General features: G+C 42.1%; 4 protein-coding genes across 4 annotated transcripts; 2 read left to right on the top strand and 2 right to left on the bottom strand.

The window, feature by feature from the left end:
• Positions 1-344: 344 nt before the first annotated feature.
• Positions 345-2022, top strand: LOC129599786 (uncharacterized). Its single transcript, XM_055498109.1, has 6 exons — positions 345-742; positions 930-1001; positions 1066-1197; positions 1251-1384; positions 1495-1716; positions 1793-2022. The coding sequence occupies exons 1-5, from the start codon at positions 667-669 to the stop codon at positions 1714-1716; spliced, it is 636 nt and encodes a 211-aa protein (XP_055354084.1). The 5' UTR covers positions 345-666; the 3' UTR covers positions 1793-2022.
• Positions 2023-3462: 1440 nt separating this feature from the next.
• LOC129599787 (uncharacterized) lies at positions 3463-5981 on the bottom strand. Its single transcript, XM_055498110.1, has 3 exons — positions 4781-5981; positions 4264-4510; positions 3463-4160 (listed from the first exon to the last, which is right to left on the bottom strand). Exons 1-3 carry the CDS (start codon positions 5450-5452, stop codon positions 3463-3465), a joined length of 1617 nt encoding a protein of 538 aa, XP_055354085.1. The 5' UTR covers positions 5453-5981.
• A 485-nt stretch (positions 5982-6466) lies between these two features.
• LOC129599784 (glutathione S-transferase-like) lies at positions 6467-8301 on the bottom strand. Its single transcript, XM_055498107.1, has 8 exons — positions 8152-8301; positions 7925-8006; positions 7765-7811; positions 7574-7655; positions 7172-7275; positions 6967-7095; positions 6821-6901; positions 6467-6682 (listed from the first exon to the last, which is right to left on the bottom strand). Exons 1-8 carry the CDS (start codon positions 8188-8190, stop codon positions 6596-6598), a joined length of 651 nt encoding a protein of 216 aa, XP_055354082.1. The 5' UTR covers positions 8191-8301; the 3' UTR covers positions 6467-6595.
• An 852-nt stretch (positions 8302-9153) lies between these two features.
• LOC129599821 (uncharacterized) lies at positions 9154-10517 on the top strand. Its single transcript, XM_055498150.1, has 4 exons — positions 9154-9245; positions 9464-9585; positions 9670-9925; positions 10192-10517. Exons 1-4 carry the CDS (start codon positions 9194-9196, stop codon positions 10515-10517), a joined length of 756 nt encoding a protein of 251 aa, XP_055354125.1. The 5' UTR covers positions 9154-9193.
• The last annotated feature ends 10027 nt before the right edge of the window (positions 10518-20544 follow it).

Consider the following 20544-nt stretch of genomic DNA (forward strand, 5'->3'; position numbering starts at 1 on the left):
CATAAGCGCAAGAGAAAAGGATGGAACCGGTTTTGATTCTTTGAAGAGCCCTTGAATGGCTCACTCTGTTTTTTTTATTTTTCCATTGTGCTGTAGTCATTGCGATGAAGTCATGCTTCATGGAACTGAATGTGCAAAGGAAATGTAGCGATAAAGTTACCGGCAAATCTTAAATAAACAGAAGCGAATATCTTGTTGTACATGTAATGCGTTTCGCTTAGGCATTCCGCATTTGCAAATGGCAGTGTCGTCATTAGTGCATTAGCGCTGCAACTTGTATGTGTACAAATTACGCATGCATACATATAACTAACGTTAGAACCGCCTGAAAACTGGCTTGTATGTATGGGTCGGAACGTGTTTGAACGCGCTGGTGTGCGGCATGGCAAGCTACTTCGCATATACACATACAAGTAACCGATCCGACTGCCAGTCGATGTTGAAAATTTATCGAATTTAAATTTTAATTGTCACGTTTTTTAGTGTCATTTGAAGCACTAGGTTCTTGATGTTTACACCTGATTGTAGATCAGATCAATTCTGTAGCTTCTGATAAAGTTTAGTTTGTGGTATAGTTCTGCACCTTTTATTTCTAAAGTGTGTCAGTCAGGTGCAATCTGAACTGTGTGATCAGCGAAGAACCGAGCTTTGGTCGGCGGATTCAAAATGGTGTTTATTCCACGCAGCGTGTCGCGTTTGTCCGTACGCTCTGATACGGCCAACGTTTCGGGAGACACAACGGGTAAGTTTATTCAAAAAATATTTCTGTGTTTCGAAGACTGGATTCCGAAATGACTAGTGTCCGAAATGACTGGTTTCCGAAATGAATGATTTCGGTTATCGTACAATGCTTTGCACATACTTGCTTTTCACTTTTGCACTTGCTTTTGCGTTGTACTGTGTTGATTTTGTAAAGTTTGATTTTATAGATATCGAGACTCTCATGCAGGAGTGGAATACGTCCGACAACAAAGCAGAGGCTTTTAAAAAAGTGGAATCAGGTAAGACTTGGTTTAACCTGTGCCTGTATCGCGCTTACGTATATGATAAAAACGTATGGCTCAGCTTTCAAGCGGATGGCTGCAGCGAGCGCCGATGTTATTCCGGCTGGAGCAGAAAGCGAAGAGGAAGAGACGCCGAGTGAGCGCGCAAAGCCTGGCACTCCGGCTGAGCCAGGATATCCGGCTGTGCAACGAGGTACATAATTATTAGAAGTTACTGACTTTTTGGCGTAGTTCTTCCTATTGTAGAAACCCAATACGTGTGCTTCAACTGTCGAAAGCCAGACCCGGGGCACACTACCAGTCAGTGCCGCCGTTGGAACAGTCGCCGATTTCAGCCACGTGACGGGGAACGAGCAAAAAAATTCAAGGAATCTTTGGAGGTAATACTTAATTTCAGCACACAATTCAGCCAGGATATCCGGCGATACTGCAGAGGCAAAGTTGAAAATTAAAACAATTTATAATTATTTATTGATTGCTGCTGTTTCAGGAAAAAGAACGCTCTGTGCGCCGCATGGAAGAGGATCGCAGAGCGGAAGATGCAGAAATACGTGCCCTACGCGACAACGAAACTCGCGCTGAGCGAAACGCCCGTGAAGAGCGCTATCGACGCGAGGACCGCGAGCGGGCGGAACGTCGCCGTCGCGAAGATCGCCAGTGGGAGGATGTCTGGGCCGAAAAATTGCGTGCCCACCGAAACATTCGTTTCTAGGTAATTATTTTAAATAATCAATCTGCTCTACCGAACGTTAGCGAGCCGGATAACCTGGCTATTCACCTGATTACAGGTTTGCAAATGCAAAAGCCATGGAATGATTGGATTGTTTTATTTTTTTCTCACTGGAATCTGTGGTGTTTTGTTAACGCGGTTTTGTGTTTACCTCCTCGCATATTTACATGAAAGTTTAGTAACTGGCAGTGATTCTTTTATTGAGTGTTGTTTGATGAAAAGCTCAACGATAAGCCGACAGTAAGTTCCAAGTAACCAACGTGACTCTGGAAATGATTAAATTCTGAAACTGATCAAGTTTACGTAACTGCAGATCGCCGGCGGTACAAAATCGTACACAAAAAGTCAAATTTATTCCCAGCAAACAGTTTAATATAGGGTTTTAAGTTATTTTGTGAACCTTATCTAAGTTTTGCCAAAATGGCGCGCAAGAATGACACTTCTTTGCGATTTAAATTGAAACAAAGGCGCCGAGCTCTGATTACTAAGGGACGACAAAAATACAGCCGGAAAACCTGGCTCCTACTGCTTTATGCCGCAGCAGCGTTTATCGTGGATCGTCAAGAAAAAGAACTGGAGAAGTTTTATGTGAGACACGAGCTGGATTTGCGATCCATGGAAAACGACAAGTTCAAGCATTTTTTTCGACTAGAGTGCTACAATGATTTTGAAAGGCTGTACCGTGCACTTATGATACCGAGTGTCATCCACTGCAGCAACAACTCGAAGGTGAGCGGACGCTTCGGCCTAGCTGTCGTCTTAAGAAGACTTGCTTATCCAAATCGATGGGGAGATTGCATGGAGCTGCTCGGTCGTGAAAAAAGCCAGTTATCAAGAATTTACAACGCGACAATTAACATCATTTACAGTAAGCACGGCCACCTTTTAAACTCGTTGACCCAACCCTGGTTGTCGAAAGAACGCATAGCGGTCTACGCTGCCGCTGTGAAAAGAGCAAGCGAAGGAATTTACGGTAACGTTTAAGCCTGGTTAGCCGGCTGATCATGGGTGACCATGAAGATAACATTTTGAAAACATTTTTATAAATTGCAGGCAACTGCTGGGGTTTTATTGACGGCACCGCGCGTCCTATCTGTCGACCAGGATTTTTGCAACGATTGTACTATTCCGGTCACTGCCGCGGTCACGTCATGAAATATCAAAGTATTGTTGCTCCGGATGGACTCATTATAAACATGTGGGGACCGTGTGAAGGTAGCCGACATGACGGATATATGGCTCGTGAATCCAGAATACGTGAGCGATTGCAAGTGAAAAATTTTGAATGGGGAAAGCCGTACTGCTTATTCGGCGATAAAGGGTATTGCCTTTCTGAGGAAATACAAGTGCCTTATAAAGGTCCGCGAATCACACCAGCGGAAGAACGATTTAATCTGGTAATGTCCAGATGCCGAATAGCAGTGGAATTGGGGTTCCAAAGGATTTGTTCATTGTTTGCGTTCAGTAATTACCGAGAAAACAACAAATTATTCTGGCAGCAGACTGGGAAAACCTATCTTGTTTCTGCTATACTTGCCAATTGTTTGACTTGCTTGTACGGGTTTCAGTTAATTTATCAAAAATATTTCGTACTTCCACCATCACTGGAGGATTACCTTCGCACAAAGGAACACCGAAGAAAGCCTGGATAACCGGCTGAAGCCTGGATAGCCGGCGGTGATTTTAACGTTTTATTGTCAAGTATTTTTCTGAATAAAAATAAAATGTTTACTCAGCTATTTTAACATTTTCAGACGCCTGAGATTTTTTTGTAGTTTTAGATTTTTTAAGAAAATCGCCCATGAATCCAATTAACGTTTTGACTTCATCCGATCGTTTTTCTTGCTCTTTTTCGCGATGTTCCATTTCAATTTTAAACCGCTCAAGCTCCAATTTTCGAACGGCTTCTCTTTCGGCTCTGTCTCGTTCCTCTTTTTCGATTTGCTGTTGTCGAATTAATTCTCTTTCCGCACGGTCTTCTTTGTCCTTTTGAATCCGCTCCGCTCGATCAGCATCGGCTTTTTCTTTTTCCGCAGCACGATCTAAGGCCCGCTCTTCCCGCTCCATAGCGCTAGTAATGCGTTCTCCGTCAGACATCTTTTCCACTGCCGATTGCAGCCCACCAGCCAAAGCAGCTATTTGCTGTCTGCTACCGCGAATGTGGGTTGCTTTTCTTCGCGCTGCTTCAGCAACTTCTTTAATGCCTTTGAAAGGTGACTTTTTCGGTGTCTGAACACCAGCCGGCTTTCCGGCTTTTCTTGCAGTAGCCATAGCGCCTTTCATAAAGCTTTCATTCGCGACTGAGATTTCTTCGCTGGAACTTTTCAAAAGGCTTTTTTCGTCGCAGCCGGATAGCCTGGCTTTTTTATCCAGCGTGGAAAATGATTCAAATTGACCGTCCTCACCAACTGTCAATAACTCGTCCTCTGCAAAGCAGTAACGAGTCTTATAAGTACAGCAAAAAAAACACCCGTTGACTCGAGCAGGGTAAATAATTCAAAAAATTTGCATTTTTTCAGTATTACGTACTGTCAAATCGCATGTCATCGCAGCGTTCGGCTAAATCGCCATTCTCAAAATCTGCATCGTAGCTGTCTGTATGGCCACCTAATCCGTTGTCCATTAAGTCGCCAAACTTTTCCACGGACATTCCACTTGTCATTGCAAGCTTAGTTGCCCTTGCACGTATGGCAATGGCAGCATCTTTTTTTGCCTTTTCAGGTTTGCGAATAGCCAGAGGTGCCGATTCTTTATAATTAGAAATTTGCTCCATGACCTGGTCAAACGTAAATTAGCAAATTATATACACGTCAAGCAAACTACGCACAGAAGTTCAAATGTGAAAGCGCAACAAAAATTCTGAAAAATATAAATACAAACTTAATTAACAAAAAAGGGAGAACGCTGCTTAGTTAACGATAAGTAAATATAATTTTACGACATTAACGTAAATGAGCCTGGATAGCCGGCTGCATAAGGCAAGCACATCTACGTGTTTAAACTAAAACAAATGCAGAATGAAACAGCTAAAACATTCAGGATTTACCTGCATATATTCGTCAAAGACTTCGATGTCTCTTTCCGTTCCCGTAGGGCGATCTTCGTTATCGATGGATTTATACGTCTTCAAATGTCGTTGCACCACAGCTTTGATGGCATTTATGTCGGTCTCTCTAACGTTGATTTTATCATCTCCGTTGGCTAATTTTACAGCTGAAACCCACGCTTCTCTTCGCTCCACTGATTTTTCTGGATAGTCAGATGGATTCTTTTCCAGCACCGCTTTCAGCTTATTCAAGGTTTTTTCGTCTGCAGGAATTCGCTTGCGTTTGTACCTGGTTTGCGTTCCGAGAGCCTCTTCTCCATCGCCCGATTCTTCAATTTCAGCCGGATCTCCAGGCTCAGCCGGTTTTCCAGGCTTTTGTGGATTGTCGTAATCACCTTCCGTTTCAACTTCAACATCTCCCGGAAGTCCAGTGGAATAAGATGGAACTGGAGCTTGTACTGCACCTGGCTCTGATTCCTTTTCCGACTGTGTGCCAGCAGTGGATGGCTGGTAGGATTTCATGTAGGATTTACGATAGGCCTCTGCTAAAGATGTACTTTGTCCGTTCGCCGGTGCGTTTTGATTGCGCTTAATCGCAAACACTTGCCCGGGTTTATTAGGGTCGGTAAAAAATATATGCGTATCCGCTGAGATTGGTTCTTTTGCAGACATTTTCACTAAATGAAATTATTGGAAGTAAATTGTTGATTTTTTAATTCAATCAAATAACAAAGAACTATAAAGTTTTCAGAAATGGGCAGCTCGGTAATTTTCGGACATTTTGCCCATGGATTTACTACACGGACAAGTGCTTACTGCTTCGTAGCTGCACGATATGTATGCCAGGTCCAAAAATGCGCAAGAGGTGGAGTTATCATCCATACACGTAAGGCCCTTATGTGTATGGATTTTTGGTTCCGCCCTCATCCAAACATACATCTAATTTGCGCGGCAGCGAATCGCCGCGTTGTGGGTTCGGTCATGACGTAACTTGTATAGATGGATTCTTACTTGTCGGCCATACAAGTAACCAACGCACATGGTCTATTTATATATGTACCGATGTATCGAAGGATGACAACAAAAATAACTAACAGCCTAATTTAAAACATTTAAATCAATTTTAATCACATTTAATCACATTTAAAACATAATTAATGCTGACGATGTGCAATTGTGGTAAAATATCGTTAGGAAAATCTAACTTTAACTTTCTAATAACGTACGCAATACGCTAACTTCATTATCTCATTGCACGTGTGCATCAACGGTGAGATGTCACTACCGGCATCGTGATCAGGTAATGTAATTCATTTTACATACCGTAAAACCCGATATTAACGCCCCCCCGAAATTAACGCCCCGTGCGGTTTTAAACGCCCCCTCCCGTAGGTCACGAAATAATAAAAGCCCCCCCGAAATTATCGCCCCGGGGCGCCTATTAAGATGCGGCGCCGCGCTTTTTTAGCCTGTTGTCGGTACAGTCTGAATGGTACATTTTGCTAAGTTCATTAATTCCACTTATGCACACCCTTTAAACCATGATTTTCTAACGGATATCATTTTTACTGAAGTATTCCTGTAATGTACATACATATTAATCTTGTTAAAGATGAAATAACATGAGCGCGTTATTCATTTGAAACATTAGACGCCCCCCCGTAATAAACGCCCCCTGCGGTTTTAAGCGCCCCCTCCCGAAGCTCTCGAAAAAATAAAGGCCCAGGGCGTTAATATCGGGTTTTACGGTATCAATAATATGTTTTGGTATTTTGCAAAAATCATAGCGCGTCACAGAGTTCACATCATAACGCCTTATTTATCATTCCATTTGGCAAAATCGGCGTTGAGCACCCGATTGAATCGCTTGGAATTGCGGAATTCTTTGATGCCTTTTAAATTCTGAAATTTAATTACACGTGTTAAATAAACCATAACCATAAAACTCCATAAGTAAGCAAAAAACTAGACAACGGTACAGTTATTTATAATACTAATTATTATATTATTTTACTCGTACATAATATTATGACTACTTACGCCTATGCGCTCATGAAACTTCTTCACATTGGGATAGTCATCCAGAATGTTGGGAAACAATTCATTATTGCCGTCCAGACGCTAAGGATAAACAATAATATGGAAATTTCAGTTTTCATAAAATATTGGAAAATAATTGACTGCACCTCGTATAAACCGAAATCGGTGTAAGTCAGATAATTCCCCACACAGTAATCGCGATTCTGTAGATGTTTATCGAGTTGTTGGAGAACTGGCATGAGCTTGCCACTGCGGTAAGTCTGAAGTTCTTTGTCCTGGAATAATTTATAAAACAACAAAAAAGCACAGAATAGAAAATAAAAAATACGAATTTTCATGTGGCTGACATACAAAATCCGGTGTAAAATAACACAGCCAACTCCACTGCACCATCAGATCCCACACTATACCGTCTATAGTGTCCTGTTCCAGAGCGTCTTCATCGTTTTTGGCAACTACAAAAGATTCGATTAGTGACGAAGAAATTTTTATCTTCTTCCACTATCAGAATAGCGCGTACGAAGAAATTTTCTCTGATGAATATTTTTCTCAAGCTTATTAACATACATAGCTAAGTCAGATAATTTATACTGCAGTTACTTACGTAGCTTATAGTTAAAAATTTAATAAACTAGCTCACAAAAGATTTATCAAGAATGTTAATCCCACTTTCTCCAAAAAGTCGGCGGCACCAGAAATAAATTGCGTTATTTCAACTTTATAATTTAACAAGCGCCATAATTTTGTACATACTGAGCCCATGCTTGCGCGCAAGGTAACGAACGATGGCGTTTGACTGGGTGATTTTCAAGTCTCCGTCGATGAAGTAAGGCAGCTGTTTAAAAAATAAAACCCGTACATTACCTACAAACTTGTACAATTATTTATTAAGTTCCAAATACTGTAGTACTCTAAAGAGGTTGTTCTTAAAATTAATTACTCACGTTGGGAAACTCCAAGCCGAGATTCTGCTTATCATTCTGTCGCCACTCTGCAAAAGAAATAATTTTTACTGCTTCAAGTAACTGTAAGTAATTTACGTACAGGTGCTTGCGATGCGCAATACGATGCAAGGACGTTATAAAAACCGCAACAAATAATTACCATTCTGGTCATTCAAGTTGTAGCTCTTGAATTCGTATTCCTGTCCGACGTATTCCAGAAGGTAGCGAATCGGCATAACAAACTACAACACTCAAATGTGCTGCATTTCAACCAAAAACTGCACCGTAGAAATATCAACAAAACAGCCAGGAAACTACTCTGGAATAAATAAAAATCTGATATGTTGTTTAAACTTTATTATACACATTACACATTTTTCAACTTACCCCGCGAATCTCCCAGTATCCCACCACAGGCTTGGACATTTTCGCGGTAAAGGCAACCTGAAACTTATGTAAAAATGAGGCTTTAATGAAAATCAATCAAGATTATTGACGCGAAAAGTATTTCTACACACGCGAAGAAACGTTTCTATATCCAGCTGGTTGTCGGCTGACGATAACCGGTTTCACCGATAGAGGCTTTTCTAACAGCTGTGCAAGATGACTCTGCACTTTGCAGTATGCTGTTGCCAGTGTGCACAGCATGTGTAAACCGACCACCTCTTCACTTCCGGTTGTACTACAACAAAGCATGCGTTGTGGTACACTGGTACTTGAACTTTATAGCGTGCAAAAATACTCATTACTCTCAACTTGACGAAATAATATCCATATTAACTATTACTGATGAGATTTAAAATCATGCAGCAGAAAAAGCGACAGCAAGCACGTAATAATTATAACACCGTAATACTGCATGAAAATGCCGCAGTTTAGTTTATTATAGTTCTGCAAAGTTAATTCTACAATAGTATACTCGTATCAATATTGGCAGTCCTACTTGTATTTTTATCACAGCGTTCCTTTCTGTAACGAACGAACCTAAAATTGACCGTACGAGATAATTACCTATTTTGCTGCAAAATTTATACTGTACAAATTTGTAGCAGCCAGAATGTGCCCCAAAGACATACAAAACACATAACATCAAAACAACGGCAACGGGAACACTTCACAATGGTGTATTTTTTGCAGTGCGAGGTCAAAGTGTATTGGCGCAAGCGGGTTCAGGGCAGTTGGGAGCCGTATCATGTCTATTTTATTAGGAGTCTAATTGTATCATTGTATGTAATAAGCTTATAAGGCTGCAGTAATAATTTAAGCTGCAAAACATTACAGGTATTTGGGTTTGTAAATGTTTATGCTTGCACAATTATTTGCAACCCGTAAAATTGATACATAAATAATATTCATCAAAAGAAAGTAACTACCGAGACTATACTAAAGTGTCCCGATTTCGCTGGCTGGATACGAAAACGGTGCTATAATGGAAATTGCAGCAGCACATTTTGTCCTGGTACTTGTCTTCCTGCCTATCGGTACGTGTAACGGTACTTCTGTGTCACTCTAACGAAAATTCCTGGTCGCCAGTATACATACAATCGAATTCCTTAATTTTATTTCATGCACACTGTTACAGACTTGGTCTATGTATTCACATTATCTCATAGCATTCTGAACCAACAGTTCTTACTGCTGTATTTGTATGTATTTAAGTGTTGCTGTAACGAAGGAAGTACGATGTAATTATTTTCAGGAGATTCCCAAAAGAGCCCTTTGTACCAAACCGGCAATGCGTACGTGAACTATAGCAGTCCTTCTCGCTACCGGTGTGGCGTACCTAACGTTATTCCCAATATACCCATTATTCCAGAGCAGGTACTTACTGGCGCATGGTTTCAGAAGTTCTTGTATGCAACCAAATTACGCACATGACACTGTGTTTTTTTTTTCAAATTTCAGTATCTGGGTACGTGGTATTTATACCGCAATAACTACGATGGAACCCCAGTGAATGGAAGAATGAACTTCGAATTCCTCGGAAATGATTATGCTTTATACGTCAATCAGCGTGCAGTATCCCAGCTGGTCACCGTGATGTTCAATGATTCTCCGGATCCCAACAAACCTCACTGCACTGCGGAAACCTGGGTGGGGAAGGTCATCGCCAAAGGGGCTCTTCAAGGTCTCCAATGGATAAATAATGCAGATACCCCAGGTACGAACCTTGTCGTGCTTGAGCTTTTGGAATCGAATCTTTGGCGCCGTTAGTTTTGCTCTAGTGTATCAAAATACTCTAACTATTACTAATTATTACGCTAACAGTACGCAAAGTATTCAAGCATCCGCACTACAGTTTCTACCAGCAACAAGAGTAAATGAACCTTTACCATTTTCACCTGTTTCGGATGGATATTTTGTTTTTCCGATAGTTTTCGGATAGATATACAGATACGTCTTCGGATAGTATTTTGTTTGTCGTAGTTGAAGGATTCTATCAAACGGTGTACTTCGAACCGGATAGTGTGTTCCTCAAGTATACCTGCGCCAAACCCAACTTCAATACCGGTATTTGCGAAAAACCACTTTTCGACGCCTTCACGCGAACACGATGGACGCAACTGGATGCGAGTACACTGTACCGCATAGACCAAAACTTTAATATTGCATTGTCCCCGTTTTGCATGTCCGCCCAGGATCTGCCTCGTAAGGATCAAAATGCAAATTTTCTCGAATGCCCGACTCCGCCATTACCGAACTGCTCTGCCAATATTGCTCGTGGATATCGCGCTGCAGCAGCAGCTTCTTAAATACTTGTTGTTTGTCTCTGGCCTTTAGTCATTTATACAGTAATAATTTCTTCTATGGCTTAAGAAATATGGCTGCAAACACAGAATGGAAAATCTTTCTTGTACACACTGAAAGTTGCTCGAATACAGTATGCGCATTTTTTGCTGATTAATTTTAACCATTCGCTAAAATTTTTATTTGCACGCGTAGCTCTGCCCAGTTTGATCCGTATATTGTCTATCAAGCCGCAAAATGCACTTTATGGTCGAAAAGTCAAGATCTGAATGCACAAACAATATGAACGTTGTACGTCTCGCTAACGCAACGTACCGAGATATTTTTACAACAATGATCATCGAACCGTAAAAACCGCTTTTCACCTCCCGAGACAAAACGTATCAATGTCGTGGTATCCGGCTTAAAAAGGCTCGTAAACTGCAATCATTCGTGAAAGCAAAGCCAAAAGGTCTGACAAATAAGGAGATTTACTGCTTGCGCAGTTCGTAACAGACTAACAGTTGTGTCTGTTAATTGTTATAGTGAAATGGATACAGTTTCAATCAAATAATTTTACTATGCGGTTCGATCCACTGTATTGTGCGCGGTGGCCTAAATTAACAATGCTTACACAAGTGAGCAAATAAATAAGTATATGCTCGCCGTAATTGCTGGACTTCCAGCATCGGACTGAGCGCAAACAATTTTTTGGTCATGACTGAGTACAAAATAACAAAGCAAATAACAGCAGATGCAAGCGACAATTTTTGCATGCGTTTCATTTCGCGCTTTGGATAACTTCGACCCGTGTACATTTCAAGAGCAGTCACACAATCACTGCATCTCTTAAAGCAAACATTAACGCTATTTCAGCAGGATGCGCCGGTTACTCGCTGCTTTAGCGTGTTTTCTTAGCAGCGTTACTGGACAATCACTACCTCTGTTTTACGGTGCCGAATCACCAGATTACAACATCGCCGCTATCAACAATGTCCTTAATTCCGTGTCATACATACGCCAACCGGGAGAAGCGTATGCACTGTATGACTGGGACAACACCTGTATGTATGGCGACATTTCCGAATCGTCCATCTACTATCAAGTCCAGAATCTCAATTTCCGTATTCTCCCGGAGCAATTTGCTACCGTCTTCGCCATGGGATATAACGCGAGTAACGGTGATCAGTGTTTACCGCAAGGCATCAATACGGTTATCGGGAAGTCAGCAACCCAGGCACTTACACTGCAGTCACTGATACAAGATGTTTCTCAAGATTATTTGAAACTTTTTTACGCTTACATCGGTCCAACGTACAACCTGCAATCCACAACCGCTCCGCCTTGCTTTACAACAACGCTGCAGGCCAACATGACCTTAGCTGCCGTTCGCCAAACAACGGAATATAACGATTTTGTCGCTAAATTCGGAAACCTTGTTTTTGCACTGGAAAATACCAACGGCGGGGATGATTTTCTTCCGTGTGCTCAGAATCTAGCAATGACAACTTTACCGCAGTTATTAGTTGGCATGACCGAAGCCGAGATCAAGGATCTTATTCGTCAGAGTATCCGCTACAACTTGAACGCGGCCATTAGCACCCTGTCGTTCACCTCGTCCAATGGGATTCAAGGGAGCTATCCAACGGGTGTGCGCATCTTCAACGGCCAGGAAGCCAGCATGCGGGCATTCCAGGGACGCAACATGAGCGTCTACGTTATCTCCGCATCGCCGCAGTATTTCGTCGATGTGGCCGCCACCTTCTACTCCCTGACGTACAACGTCCCTAAGAATAATATTCTCGGGGTGCGGTTTACCATGGACAACGGGAAATTCACCGGGAAGTTGGTGGGCGGGGACTACCCCATCACGTGGGGACCGGGAAAAGCAACGGTTACCAATAATATTATTCGTCCGCGACACAACGGCAAAGCGCCCGTTTGGGGTAGCGGAGATTCGCAAGGAGACTGTGCGTTTCTGGCGCTGGTGCAGGATGGTATCGTTCTGGTCAATAATCGGTTACAAACGATAGGCAACTGTATGCAGCAACTGTATGAGAAAGCTTGTCAGCTGTTCAATCAAGTGGATTCAGCTACCAATACTCGATATTTACTGCAAGGTCAAGACAAGCAGCTCGGATCGTGGATCAACTCCGGATGGACGACCAAAGACGGGGTAACCTACACTTCCGGCACAAATTCCGATTGTAGTGCATACAAGTTTATTTAATTCAACCTCTCAGAGTTCAGTATCTTGCCTGGTACGTGAGTTGCGTAGAGGCTTTGTTCCAAGGAGTATATCTTATTTGCATGTTTTGTATAAAGCGATATCGTTTGCCGACGTACAGATTACCTGTAAACAGTAACTGAACGTAGTGTCAATATACTTTGCGCAGCTACACACAGCCTAACTTGAAACCGCGGGGTAATACTCGTGCGGAAAATAGTTGCACGGTCAAACCCAGAAAACCTTATTATTTCTATAAGTCCGACTATGGACAGTACTGAAATCGCTTCTGCATGTCACTGCTGCATCTGAATTGCGGTTGCTTGAAAGTTTTCGTGTAACATACTGTTAAACCAAATTTTCGAGTGAAGCAAGTGCAACTGCTATCACTATGTGTACATACGCAAAACATCCCAAATTTAAGAACTTCTGCTGCCCTTTGATACTGTACCTCTATAATTATGCTGTAGTGTTAGTTATCAATGGTGCTACAAAAAATGTGCTTCTAAGAATGTTCTTTGTTTGAGTACTCGTACGTGTGTTTGGAATGTCTATAATTGCAGCGCTGTACAACACCACGCGGCACAAAGATACCGTCATATGATCATGCTATAATACATAATTACATATATCATGCTCGTATATGGTTGACCTGTAGTCAATGTAGTGGCGATTCCGTCGTTTGTGGCATGACCGCTTCGGCGGAAAACTGGTTCCGGTCTTCTGGCAAGACATCCAACTCCAGGTAACGAGTTTTTAATTTAGTGACATACTGGCAACTTCTATCCAGTCGACTTTATAACCAATTAAGCCATACCAAAAATGTAAAAGAGAGAAACATGAAACTCGTACTCTGTACAGAGCTGATATGCATGATGCAGCTTGGTTGTTCGCGTTCCGATAGCTGTCTTTTGCACAGTTATTATTGTTGTATTAAGGGGGATATTAGTAGTACATTTAAAATTTGCTTCTGTCGCATTCGTATTTCGTACACTGCATAGCGCACATGCATCATGCGTTACAGAAAAAATATTAAAACAAAAGTTGTACTGTATACTATATGAATATGTAACTACGTTATCCCAACTTATTCGATAAAATCTTGCTTACTTCTGCGCTCGAATAAACAGATATGCGTAGGGGCAGTGTGCGTTCATCACGGCACGGCAAAAGAAGAAGCAAGTGCTACGAGTGCCATCTTGGAAAAAGTGGACACATCCACTCGTCTCATATCAACATCCGTCCAATTATATTCACTGCCATCGGACCGGAAACCAGAGTACCTACAAAACTGCACGAATAAATTTTAAGTAAGCCTTCCGTTAATTCTTTGCCAAACCTACAGCTGAAAGAAGCGTCGAACTGAGCGCCACTGATTCAGATAATCCAGAACGTTCACCCAGCGCCGACAGACTGACCGTACGTGATCGTACACGGTTGCATCAATCGGAGGATGGTGCATCTCCGCCGCTGCTAAAAACTTGCGAAGTATGCCGGTTTTGTCATATTCGGAATGCAGAATTAGATACGGGATCGTAATCGGAAACGTATGACATTTATCTGACTTCCTGGCCCAACCAAGTACTTCCCCTGGGCACTCGGCGTAATCGAACAATTCATCCATATTACAAGTACGAGGGTTACTCGGAAAGTAATGATAACTATCGCACGATTTTTTATTGCATCAGCGCTTTCCTCGTATTTTCTCAAAACAATGTCCCTTAATCTCTATACAACGCAAACAGCTAAACAGCCACTCATCAAACGTTTTCGAAAAGAAATTAGGCGGTATCTTAGAGATCGGTGTACTGATATTTTCTTCCAGTTATTCATAATTTCAAACTTTTTGCCCCGCAACAATTTTTTCAAGCCAGGAAATATTTGGAACAGATAAAGGACTAAGGTAAACTAAGAAAAATAATGTGGAACGATAATTTTACTCCAGGCCGAGAAAAAAATAAATCAGGGACGGGGTGCTTATCTGTGGATTTTCGCGATATTGCACCACACGGATGATACCGTGCCAGAAACCATTTTCTTCTGCGTTATCAGTAAGCAGCTGCAGCACACTCTCGACACCTTTCCTTCCATAATGATTAGACCCTCTGCTATTGCTTCGGGGTCGGAAAAGGATCCTTCTCGATCAGGGTTTTGACTATGATTACTTTTCGAAAGTGGAAACTCAAAAAATATTCCAAAATTTGAGCACCGTTGTCAAAACGGAGTGCTCAGTGGGAGTTCGCTGGAACCAACTGGCAACATCAGCAAAGAATGGTCCTTATTAAGGCGACAGAACAGGCAATACAGCATGAAAAATTCTACACTTCTCTCTGCAAATCAATTTTTCGAAATAATATCATGAAAACTGGCCAGTAATTAAGGCAACGCTTTCAGTGATCAGTGAAAAATCAGCGCTACCCAGCCATGTTCAGAGCCTTGCTAGCCGCCAACCTTAGGCGGTATGGCCACGGCCATTGCCCTATGATCTAGTTATGAATGCTACAGTTTTTAAAAAATCAGTGCATAATTTTATGATTATTAACTGATACTGATTATCATTACTTTCCGAGTAACCCTCGTAATATCCTGCACCGTATAATTCCGCAGAACCACACACCGACAAACGGTGATGAGTTTGGTTAAATTATGACATTTCCACACAGGCTCTGCATTTTGATCTGTAGGTTCCGGCGAGCTGTAGGTGGCAGAGTATTTCGTAATACCTTCCTCTGTGAAGCCATCTTTAATTAGGATATAGTGTAGCTGAATCGATTTGGCGGTCAGTAGCGCTACGAATATGCCCGTAACGTTACGGTGGTTAACTCTGTGAAATGGGGATCATCGATTATAGTCAGGCTTTCCGTTTCAGCGGTAACGGCTTCGTTTAGGGCCCAGGTTAAGCTATATACGCTGTCGCAGCGAAGAATATAATCACAGAATGCTTTCGGCAGTGTTGAGCCTTCAATATGACAACGTGTCGGCTAGCGAGTCGGTCGGATAAAAGCTGATGCCACAAGATGCAGACCCTTTGAACAACTTTCGCTGTTATCATAGTTTGGTGTGTTATGCTTTTTCTAATGCATAAAAATTGGCACTAACAAAGTACACACTTAACTGGGAGAACCAAACACGAACTCAAACACACTTAATTGGGAGAACCATTCCGTACCTTTATGCCTTGGCCTTAGTGTGCAGGTCCAAGCTGAAGAGAACGTAGGCCACAATCGAATGCGTCACAATGCCGATCCATCCCTCGTTATCTACAATTTCATAAAGCGAACGTTACTTTTCTGATAAAAAGTTTTGCTTCTGTAATCGCAAGCTGGAGAGAAAGGCAAAAAGGTCCAAAAATTAATAAATCGACATTTATATTTTTGTTATTTTATTTTTCAATAAAAATGTTCCGTAAAATTCGGGACAAAACTTGAGAAGCACGTTTTACTGTTTTTCTCAAGCAGCGTTTTAGCTTGGGTTCTATGTTATATTTTTATGATAGAAATATAAGCATACCGAAACTTGATAGTTGCGGGACTTCAGCAACTGCATTATCTAACTGTAGCTGCTTCGGAACAGAGTAAAATCTCTCACACACTTGAGTTAAGTTATCCAGATTCCATTCGGCACGCCCGTTATATGAATCGCCACGGACCTGGGCGCAGATAAAACGGAGAAAATCTCCCCTCACAGCAACGTAGATTCGGTATGCTACGTAGCGGTTACCAGAAGCATAGCCTCCCATTCTTCCCAACGGGATTTCTGCGGCCTTGGTCAGGCATTTACGTATGGCAGTCACATCCAGCTTCTTAATCCGGTGAGCATTGGTGAAAGGTACGGTAAATTTGCGATAGTACACTCCGCTAGTTTTCTTGTAGAGGGGTGGCCCATCAAAAGCGGGATCAATCGGGGTGGCAATCTGCCATAGGTGAGCCACCATACGCTGCGGCATAGTCCCCTCGCTTCCGGGGTCCAGCTGGACAACGAATAGATTCAATTCAGTCGTTGGTTTAAGGAGTTGGGCTGGTCGATAAACATGTGGTCCGTTCGGTGTGTTGCGCAGCGCTATTTGTACGCCACTTCCTTGTCCAATATGTACCACATTTCTGGATCCCTTACAAAGCGTTGAGCGCGGACGTGATGTGAGTGGATCCAGCTGGCGGGAGCCGTTGTGGAATCGAAATTAACAAACATGAGATCCTCATCGATATCCTGCACGTATCCCAGCCACCATTCCCCGGTGTCTCGCTGCACCATCACCGTGTTCCCGTAATTAAGGGAAGTGGCCCGGTACATGGTACCAAATTCGTGTACATGCACGAAACCTTTCACTTTCGCGCACTCCCAAACCCTTTTTCTCTTGTTTTATGACATTCTGTAGCCAAATGATTCGTATACACTGGCCCGAAAACCGTTTGCGCACGCAACATCCGGTTCGGGAGTTATGGCTGTTCGCAAATTCCAGAAAGTTTAAATGCATTCCGGTGTACCAAAAGTCTCATTATGGACCGATTTCATTCAAATTTTGCACGTAAATGGACAGGGCCATGAAGATCGTTTTTACACCGATCCAGACTTCCACGATTTTTTTCGAATTTTAAAACGAATTTTAAAATTTTTGAAATCCATTTTAAAATTTGAAAATCATCTTAGAACAGTGGATCGGTGTAAAAACGTTCTTCGTGGTTATGTGCATTTACGTGCAAAATCTAAAAGAGATCGGTCCATAATGAGACTTTTAGTACACCTGAATGCATTTAAACTTTTTGGAATTTTCATACAGCCATAACTCCCGAACCGTATGTTGCGCGCACAAATTGTTTTCACGCTTGTGTATACAAATCATCTGGCTACACAATGCCACAAACCGAAACAAAAATGTGCTTGCGAGTGCGCGAAGTGAAAGTTTCCGTGCATGTACACGAATTTGGTACATGTACCGGGCCACTTCCCTTAATCTCGCGTGGCCCGCACGCTATACCTCGAAAAGGATACGATGTTTAATAGTTTAATAGTTTCATCTCGGTAGCAGGTAACCCATTAACCTGCTGTGTTTTGCATACACAGCATGGGAATTTAAACCTGGCCGAACACAACACACGCTCATTACCAAATCCGCTACAGAAGGCATATGATACAACACAGCTCAGAATTGCAAGCATTATTTGACTCATGCACTGGCACACTAGACAATGGCTAAGCACTGACATAAACGTGTATAAAGCACGCAGACTAAACGCTATAGACAACAAGATCCGTATCGTTCGGCCGTATCCGTAGTTGAATGAGGAATGGAGCGCGGGTGCTTTATCCTGATGCGACGAGCGAGTTGAACCATGGAGGATCCGTTTAAGCCCAGGCGTCGAAGAAACGTACACGCCACTCAGTACGGTCAGCGCTGATGCCGACTAACCACGTCGCACAAAGCCTTGCGGGCCATGCACTCGCAGCCTGAACTCAGAGTGGTCACCCATCCAAATCCAAACCGCGCTCGATCTAGGCTATATTTCAAAATCCGAAGATCCATCCATTTAGCTACACGGAGTGTGGCTGTAAAGGCGCTCATGGCAGCGCAAGTCTATAAGGAAAATCTGATAAACGGGATTTGCGGAGTAATCCAATGTTGTTTGGTTAAAAACCTCAGCGCAGTTATCTTTAACATATCTATATACCAACCACCTGTACGAGTAGCCGAATCGAACTAAAGTTTACGTTTGAAAGGTGACAGAATTCTTACTACTTGTACCCCTCAAATTACTGCGTCTAATTTTTGGCACTGGCTAATGTTAAATAAATGCTCTGCAGAGGGCAGGCTCTGGTTTGGAGAATCGTAGTCAGTCGCAACAAGTAACCGAGGATTTGCTCCGTTAACCGTTCGATATCCGTTATTCTACCTTCAAAGTTCAACTGCGCTCGCAAGCATAATGGAAACGATTCTGCTTGTGAAGTATTCAAATCATGTATGTGTTGCGATTCTGTGATTACAAACGGTGTGTTGACTGTGTTCTGTTGTTAGATTTTAGTGAAGGAAGCGGTTAAGAATCCCGGCGCACAGATGGTGGAAAAGTTGTTCATTTTTAGTGGCTGTACAAAGCTGTACATGTCCCTGTACATTGAAAAGCTGTACAAACAACATGGCTTCGCCGTCCCGAAGATCATTTTCTGGAATCTACGCGATACGCACAAGTCATTCCCGGTTGAAAAGATGCAGGTGGGCACTGCGCTGGTCAGTGGTTTTTTAGCGCAACTGATGAAGGGTTTCCTGGAGGCCAAGGAAGACAAATTCGATCCGAAAGCGATTATGGAGGATGTGTTGAGTATGACGGGGCTCGGGTGGCCGAAGTGGAGATATTTTGTTAGTATGTTAGTATCATATAGATATTTTGTTAGTATGTGCTATGAGTATAAGACTGCACAAATCGACAAACTTATACTGTGGCGTCGACATACTTATACTTATACTGTAAGATCTTTTATCACAAGCTGGAAAGTATTTGCTGGGCAACGATGTATTCAAGTACAGTAATCGCGAGATTCGCACGCAGAACGAGAACAAATGCCTGCGTTTTTCAACTGAAGTTGATAATTAAAGCAACGAGTCAGGCCGACTGACGGTCCATTATTGATTTATGTACCTCATCACTACTAGACTTAATAACATCACTGAAGATCAGTACCTCACGTAAAGAACCATTTTGTCAGACCAATTACCATTTCATAGCGACGGTACGTACGACGGGATAAGTGGTGGGAAAGGTTTCCCGAGAGGATTTTGCCACGGACTGGAGTGAGGAGCACGTAGCTGTAGGCTATAGGTCAGAGTCAGGTACGGCAATGAATTCAGTGTTGTTATAACTGTACTTATACATTGTTCTTTACTGTACAGTACCGTGTGGGCAGTACTCCTTGGTAGTTCTGACGTGTCCAGAATTTTTAAAAAATTAGAGACTGAGCATGGATATTTCTTGATAAGGTGTGGGTTTGTTTTTGCAAAAAATTAAAGTTAAAATTCGGCTGCGGTTTCCTGCGTTGTAGGTTGTACCGCAGAAATGTGACTAAAAAAGTTGCATAGACCATGAACTATCATACAGAAATAAGAAAAAGATTTTCGGATTCAATGGTAGCAAAGGGGAATTTTTTGTTAGTGCCCACACTTGGTGGGATTGACTTGTAATCTGATCGGCAATGGGCGAGTTGGGGTGACAAAACACGAATTTAATGGTTAAAGCGTTATGCTGTACGTAATGTAATTTTCCGGAGCGGACTGACAGCAGATGGGAGTCGGTTAAACTAGAATACATAATTACAAAGACTAGTCTTTGTACACTATTTAGTTTACGGCTTGTTTTCGTCCGGTCTATGGAAAGTCTGTAACCAAAATGTTACACGGTTCTAAATTACCGTGTTTTGTTGCAGCCTGTCATGCAGCAAAAGCAATATTCGTAAAGATGATTAAAAGTTAATAAAAAGTCGGCAATTTTGTAAAACAGTTTAAAATGATGGAAAATTAAGATGCTTCATATGAATAATGAATGATACAAAAGTTTGGGGTTCAAAATCCGGTCAGAATACGGTTGTGCACGATTTCAGTTGGCACATATTTTGGGTAGTGTGGTATAACTTTTCAAAAATTGGTGTTTAAGTTTAGTAGCTGACAAAATTTGTGATATAATGTGGTTTGCCTTTGGTTTATGTGAAATCCTTGCTGTACAAATGGTTAACAAACAGCAATCAAAAAACGGAGACCGGCATGTTGTTACGGTACTTGGTATCTGTTGTCGATCTAAACGCTGGATTCATATAAAAAGGTACTTGTAGGTAACGAATGGAAT

Source organism: Paramacrobiotus metropolitanus, unplaced genomic scaffold, assembly GCF_019649055.1.
Source record: "Paramacrobiotus metropolitanus isolate TYO unplaced genomic scaffold, Prichtersi_v1.0 Parri_scaffold0000155, whole genome shotgun sequence".
NCBI classification, from domain to species: Eukaryota; Metazoa; Tardigrada; class Eutardigrada; order Parachela; family Macrobiotidae; genus Paramacrobiotus; species Paramacrobiotus metropolitanus.